The following is a 7,500-nucleotide window of genomic DNA, read 5'->3' on the forward strand; positions in this document are numbered from 1 at the left end:
TTACATTACAGAAAGTCCAAACGGACAGAAGAACTGCTGAATCCTTGTGACAGGCTGCTATAAAGATGTCGTTTATTAAAGAGGAGAGTGAAGACGTGAAGATTGCTGAAGAATTTACAGTCAAACAGGAAGATGCCGAGGAACAAACAGGTTGGTTTAACCAATCATACATGCTTTTATCACATCTCGCCTAGACTATTGCAAATCATATTGGTCTTCCCTCAATCTGCACGGTTGCGGTTGGTTCAAAATGAGGCAGCTAGACTTTTAAAATGCTCCTATCTCACCAGTTTTAGCATCCCTTCATTGGCTTCCTGTTAATTTTAGAATTCAGTTCAAGATTTTACTTATTGTTTTGAAAGCATTGAATGGGCAAGCACCTTCTAATACAGTTGAGGTCAGAATTATTAGCCCCCCTGTGAAAACCAAATAAAAATCAATATTTAGTTTAACATTTAGGGAGGGGCAAGGAATCAGCTACATCAATGGCACCAATCAATTACTATATATATATATATATGGATGGATCCACAACTCAGTTTGGCAACGCTTGACTCCATGTGAACAGGATGTAACTGGCCCTTTGAGGGCAGCCACAAGGCCAACACAGGCTCATTCTATAAACGTAGCCCTATATACAATTCTGGAGATCGCGTATTATGTAGCCAGAAGTATGTATGACTGCATTTCGTTTTTAAAACGAACGCTATGGGCGGTATGGCGCCGTTCCTTTTCGCAATTACCAGCTGACTGCTTACCTCGCCACGTATGCCAGTGGACTTGAGACGCAGAGTTTTTGACCACGATAACGGGGTTTGAGTCTAGCGAAGAACGATTCCAGAAACAGGAAAGACAAAAAATAATAAGTAAATAACAGGGTGAGAATGTGGTAAAATCTGAAAACATGGTAAAAATCAGGCGAGGGCTTTTCTTTTTCTCCATTGCTTTTTAAAACTGTGGTTAAGGGAAGGAGGCCAGTCGATCGGTTGGCCATTCAGTCGGTCGACAGCGGCCTCTGGTGGATTTCCGTGAGAACAGCAGGCACGAATGGCACTCGCGAGAGAAATTTGAGATCTGAAAAAGCGAACATAGAGGCCTCTGGTGGGTTCGCGAAAACAAACCCTGCAAAAAAAGGTACCTCCTGGGACGTATTTGGCGCTCCCCAGAAATGTACATAGAAGTACGTTTTCAGAATGAGCCTGTGTTGCACAATGCAGATGTGGTCCTCTGTGAAAATTAGTTTTACACATTTGAAGTCTGTTGCTTTGTGTGACATTATACTGAGGTGATGTTGCATTTGTCTTTTGTAGACCTAATGGTGGCAAAAATGGAGAGTCCAGAACTTAATAAAGCGGAAAAGATCAGTCTGAAGGAGAAACATCGTGGAAAACAGACTGGAAAAAAAACCTCACACAAAAGAGCTCGAAAAAAAGCAGCTAGAAGCGCCTGCACCTGCCAACAGTGCGGAAAAACCTTCAGTCGAAACGCAAACCTGAAAATCCACATGAGAATCCACAATGGAGAGAAGCCGTACACCTGCTCTGACTGCGGAAAGAGTTTCAATCATCAGGTAAACCTCAGAGTCCACATGAGAACACACACCGGAGAGCTGCCGTTTGCTTGCCAGCAGTGCGAGAAGAGATTCAATGAAAAGGGAGGCCTTAAAAGTCACATGAGAGTTCACTCTGGAGAGAAGCCTTACTCCTGCCCTCATTGCGGAAAGAGCTTCAATCGAAAAGGAAACTTCAAGATTCACATGAAAGGTCACACTGGAGAAAGGCCTTACAGCTGCCCTCAGTGCGGAAAGACCTTCATCCAGAAGAAAGATCTGAAGTGCCACATGAGGAATCACACCGGCGAAAGCCCTTACACCTGTAAACTGTGTAGGAAGAGTTTCGCACAAAAGGTGCATCTTGAGGCTCATGTGAGGATCCACACCGGAGAGAAGCCCTTCATATGTAGTCAATGCGGTAAGAGGTTTGCGCAGAAGGGAACCCTTAACACCCACATGAGGAGTCACACCGGCGAATGTCCGTACACCTGCAACCTGTGTGCCAAGAACTTCACGCGGAAAGAAAGTCTTGTAACTCACATGAGAATTCACACGGGGGAAAGGCCATTCATATGCGGTCAGTGTGGAAAGTGCTTCACACATAAAGGAAACCTTAACGGCCACATGAGGACTCATGCTCAAGAAAGCCGTTAGTCTTGTCATTCTTGTACGAAGGACAAGAGTTTCAGAGGAAAGCTTTATAAAGCTAATAGTTTTGGTTCTTGATTCATGCTACGTATATAGACATGATCATTTTATAAATGCAATGTTCCCTGTGATGCCATGGTTTACGGTGAATCTAGAAAAGCCGAGTGGGATTTTAGCAACAGGGTTTAAAAGATTAGTTCAGCCAAAAATGAAAGTTGTGTTATTCATTTCTCACCCTAATATAGTTCCAATCCCCATGACACATTTATTTATCTTCAGAACAATAAATGAAGATATGAATCATCAGAGAGCTCTCTCATCCTCCATTGACAGCAATGGTCCCGAAAAGAACCAAAGCATCATCAAAACAGTCCATGTGACTTCAGTGGTTTAACTGCAGTCATGTGAAGCTTCAAGAACTCTTGCGAGCACCAAAGAAACTGTAAAAACATCGTCTCTCCCACATCAGGTCAGAATAAATCTGTAATAATTTTTATTTAAGATGTATGTAATACAGTATATTCTTTTAGAAGGCTGATGAACACAGTAATCTATTTGTGAATATCTCATCTCCATATTTATGTGATTGTCATAAATATTCTTCTTTTTGGGGAGGGTGTTTGGAGAGTTCACTACTAAAACTGTATAAGATTTAAAACTTTCTTTCTTCTGGCACAAAGAAGTCTAGATTATTGATTTGTTTTCGTTATTAGGAGCATTTTATATTATATTGAGGAGTCCGTTGTGCATTTCTAAGCAGCCATTTTTGAAATAAAAACAGAAATGAAGTTCATTTCTTTGTGATGACTTCTATTTGTATTGCAGTTGATGTTAGGTATCTTACGGTACGTCACCTAGATTTGAATTTCTTAGAGGAGTTTGTCAGGGTCGTCCAGTCTCGCCTTACCTTTTTGTAATAGCATCTCAACTTCCAACCCAGGCTCATTCTGAGAACGTAGTCCCGGGGACGTTTCTGGAGACCGCGAAATACGTCCCGGGAGGTACGTATTTTTGCAGTTTTTGTTTTCGCGAGTCCGCGAGAGGCCGCTGTGCGCGTTTTTTCCCGCGTCGTTCTCGCGTAAACCTGCTAGAGGCCGCTGTCGAACGACCTTCCGCCTGTCTGCCTGGATGACAGAATGATTGACCGTGCGACCGGCCAATCGGCTGACCCACCCTCCTCCGTCCCTAAACCCAACCAACGACGATTCACAAAAGCCGTCCAAAAAAAGAAAAGCCCTCGTCAGATTTTTACCACGTTTTCGTATTTTGACCACATTCTCACCCTGTGACGAACTTGTTCGCTTCATTTTTCGGATTTTGTTTTTGTTTTCTTACCTGATTTCTGGAACCGCTCTTCCCCGGACTCGAACCCGGTCGTCGTTGTCGTCGTCGTGGTCAGCCCTCCACATGGAGGCGAGCGGCCGGCCGGCAAGCGCCAAAGGGAACGGCGTGACACCGCCCCGCATCGTTCGCTTAAAAAAATTAAATGCAGCTGTACGTACCCCCGGCTACGTATTTCGCGGTCTCCAGAAACGTCCCCGGGACTACGTTCTCAGAATGAGCCTGGGTTGCCAACTTCTTACCTCTTATTTGCTAAACAGTAGTCTATAAGGTTTTAATTTAGCTGATGAACATTTTCTCATAAGCCAATTAACAGACGACACCACTCTTTTTCTGAAGGATGAATCACAGATTTCGAAATCTTCCGGCAATGTGAGCTGCTTGCTATAAAGTCCTGCTCAGCCCCTTTTCTTTATAATATCCCTGTTAAATCTCAAGTATGCTACTTGGGTATAACTATTTGCCAAGATGACAATGTTAGAGGTAAATTCAATTTTGACCCAGTAATTGCCAAAACCACAAAACTAATTCCTGGCTCCAAAGGGACGTATCTTTAAGAGGTAGGGCACTCCTTGCCAAAGCTGAGGGTATTTCGAGAGTAACATATCCTGCTTTCTCAGAAGCAGAAGACACTGTTATTATAATCTGCTGTTATAAACAGTTATGATTATGAGGGTCTAAAACTCCTTAATTTTTCTTCTATGAATAATACATTTCAAGATAAATTGGTTGAGGCAATTTTTGATCGATCCTGATTCCCTTTGGAACGCGATTCCCAAGTATATTTTCTCCAAAGTTGGTGGTCTCCCTTTTTTGTTAATATGCAATTATAATATTTCTAAACCTCCTATTGAATGATCCAATTTCCATTGACAAGTTTTATTGGCAGGGCATCTAATATATAAACACAACTCCAGTCCCCATAAGTATATCTGGAATAACCATGATGTTTGGTGTCAAAATAAATCTATATTTTTTCCTAATTGGTTTAAGGGCAGTATTTGCTCAGTTTCTCAACTTTTTAATAATAACGTTCATTTACTTTCTTATTCTGAGTTCTTAAGTAAATACTGTATTTGCCATAGTCGTGGACGCAATTCCCAGTGGAGCTATTGGCCTTTTCAAAAACTCTCTTGATTCTGTTCTCCCCTTTACTTCACTGATTAATGCTTGTGATACAGTGATTGGAAAAATTTGTTTCCTTTCTCTCAGAAATAGAAAGATTTGCCATCTTTTTCAGAATAAAATAACCTCCCCAGCTAGCAAAATTCATGTGGTTTATTTTTTGTAAAGATTTGAAATGTTATTTGAATACAATCTCTACCTCCAGCAATGTTAACGCTTTAAAATCAACAACACTATGTGAATCTTACAGTATTGTCTCTTTTCTATAACCCAGCGGACTGTGTTTTATGTGACTTTTTAAACATATTGGTGACCTTCCCTACTAAAAAAAACAGCTTATACCAGCCTAGGCTGGTTGTAGCTGGTTGACCAGCCTGGTTTTAGAGGGGGTTTGGCCATTTTCAGGCTGGTTTACAGCCATTTCCAGTCTGGTCTTAGCTGGCCAGGCTGGGAGATGACCAGCTAAAACCAGCTTGACCAGCCTAGCCAGCCAAAACCAGCTATGTCCAGCTTGAACCAGGCTGGTCAAGCTGGTTTTAGCTGGTCATTTTCCAGCCTGACCAGCTAAGACCAGGCTGGAAATGACCAAAACCCCTCTAAAACCAGGCTGCTCACCCAGCTACAACCAGCCTAGGCTGGTTTAAGCAGTTTTTTTAGTAGGGAAGGTCACTGTGATGTTTAAAAAGTCACATAAATGCTTTAAGATAGATTTAAAATACCGTAATATCTGGGAGATGACCAGCTAAAACCAGCTTGACCAGCCTAGCCCAGCCAAATCCAGCTATGTCAACTATGTGCTATGCTTTAAGATAGATTTAGAATGATTCATATTACCCCTGGCTTAATCTTTTGTTTCTCTTTTTGTTTTGTTCTGTTGTCTATTTTTGTTGTTATAGGATTTATAAACTTTCTGTATATTTTTGAATTCTTGTTGAACGTTCCAATAAAAAAAAATGTATGTATCTGTTATTGAATCTATTGATTACTCTTATTTTGTATGTAGTGGTTTATTGTCATACCAACGTAATTTAATTGATTACGTTCCTGACGCCAATGATGCCTCAGTGAGCGGATATTTGTAGGTTTTTAATACATCTGTACTCTTCCTTGTACGTCATTCGTTTTTGCGTCCAAAGCACTTTTGTTTAAACGCTTTTATTTTGTTTCGTCGTCGTGACGTTATAAGGTCGCGCCGCGCCTCTTCAGTCGTCTGTGATTCCTCTGAAGAAAGGTTCGTTTTTAACCATTGTAAGTGTTTCTCACTCAAGTCAGCGTCGTCAGCCGTTTTATATTTGTACTATTACTCAATTTAATTAATAAGCGTTGTGTGTCGTGTTTTACAAATCATTATTTTTGTGAGTCCACGTGAGTAACGGTTGCTTCATATTTTGCTCCCCATGTCGTGAATAAGTGTCACAAAGACAGACCTTTTCGGGTAACTTACACTTTAGTTCAAGTGTTAATTAAACAGTCCAGTTAAAGTTCATTTTAAATGGGAGTATATTAGAAAGCTAACATTAAAATGACAATTACAAACAAATTGTAAATGTATATGAGTCTTTAGAATTTGTTTTATATATATATATATATATATATATATATATATATATATATATATATATATAAAATCACTTTTATTGTCACATCATCAGGAGCACGTGTACTGTGATGAGTGAAAAGCTTAGGTGCTGGCTCCAAACAATAAAAAATACAACATAATCCCCCCCAAAAAAGAAACGAGACCATAAACAATTGGCAATGTTGACATTTACACCTTTAAGACATTGAATAGATGTACACTATTCATTTTTGGTGGTAAATTGTTGCTACATCCTGAATATATATACACAATCTTTTATTCTGACTGACGTCGTTTGCTAGTGCAAGTATAAGATATTAAGCTATTGTTGACAGGCACCCATAGACTTTGTTTTTACTGATTGTCTCGTATTAAACTCGACAGTGTCAACACCCAAAGAGCTTCTGGAGATTGGACGTGAGATACTGTTATCGTAGAGATGGCGTTTATTAAAGAGGAGAGTGAAGACATGAAGATTATAGCAGTTACAGTCAAAGATGAAGATACAGAGGAAGAAACAGGTCAGTCCTCATTCTCCAAACTGAACTTATCATTTGATATGTATTAAAATGTCGTCCTCTACAGAAATGAATGAGTTTGATGAAGTGGGCTTAAGTTCAAGACCTTTTGTTCAACATCATGAACAAAAATTAAGATCAAAATCTAAAGACCAAGCATGATAACTATAATATATTTCTATAAACATACTTGCGTCCACGCTGACGACTGAAAATAAGAATAGTTTCTGCTTTTCGTTTGACATTAATCCCTTGTAACCAGTTGTTTTAGTATGTAAAATGCTTCAGCGTACCAAACAGGTTTTAGAATCCGAATCAGTTTTATTGCCAAGTGTGCTTCACATACACAAGGAATGTGTTTTGGAAAGTATTGCACATATTTATTGCACAGTAGGGGAATATTTAACTGTTCATAAGGTAGACAGCCTGAGGAAAGAAACTTTTCCTGTGTCTGGCTGTTTTTGTGCTTGGTGCTCTGAAGCGCCGACCAGACGGTAACAGTTCGAACAGGTAGTGTGCTGGGTGTGAGGGGTCCAGAGTGATTTTGCGAGCCCTTTTACTCACTCTGGAAGATGTATGGTTTGTGTTTACGCAAGTGAGACAAGTGTGGTGTTTATCGACAAGAGGAGGCACCAATAACAGTCCACACACACCATACTAATCAAGCAAAACAACTGTTTACTGCTGGTACACACAGCTGATATCAATGATCACAAAAATATTCAATAATCATGAGT

At 40.2% G+C, this 7,500-nt stretch overlaps 2 protein-coding genes across 3 annotated transcripts in view; both read left to right on the top strand.

The window, feature by feature from the left end:
- The first annotated feature begins 1,314 nt into the window (after positions 1–1,314).
- LOC130222750 (gastrula zinc finger protein XlCGF8.2DB) lies at positions 1,315–3,596 on the top strand. Its single transcript, XM_056455285.1, has one exon. It carries the CDS (start codon positions 1,316–1,318, stop codon positions 2,204–2,206), a length of 891 nt encoding a protein of 296 aa, XP_056311260.1. The 5' UTR covers position 1,315; the 3' UTR covers positions 2,207–3,596.
- Positions 3,597–5,849: 2,253 nt separating this feature from the next.
- The window catches only part of LOC130222749 (gastrula zinc finger protein XlCGF26.1), a 12,808-nt gene continuing 11,157 nt past the window's right edge, over positions 5,850–7,500 (top strand). The window contains exons 1-2 of one of the 2 annotated variants that reach the window (XM_056455283.1): positions 5,850–5,914; positions 6,630–6,766. In XM_056455283.1, coding sequence (XP_056311258.1) covers positions 6,685–6,766 — 82 coding nt within the window. In that variant the 5' untranslated portion in view covers positions 5,850–5,914; positions 6,630–6,684. The remainder of the gene's footprint in view (positions 5,915–6,629; positions 6,767–7,500) is intronic. The other variant, XM_056455284.1, reaches the window with a different exon arrangement.

Source organism: Danio aesculapii, chromosome 4 (genome assembly GCF_903798145.1).
Source record: "Danio aesculapii chromosome 4, fDanAes4.1, whole genome shotgun sequence".
NCBI lineage: Eukaryota > Metazoa > Chordata > Actinopteri > Cypriniformes > Danionidae > Danio > Danio aesculapii.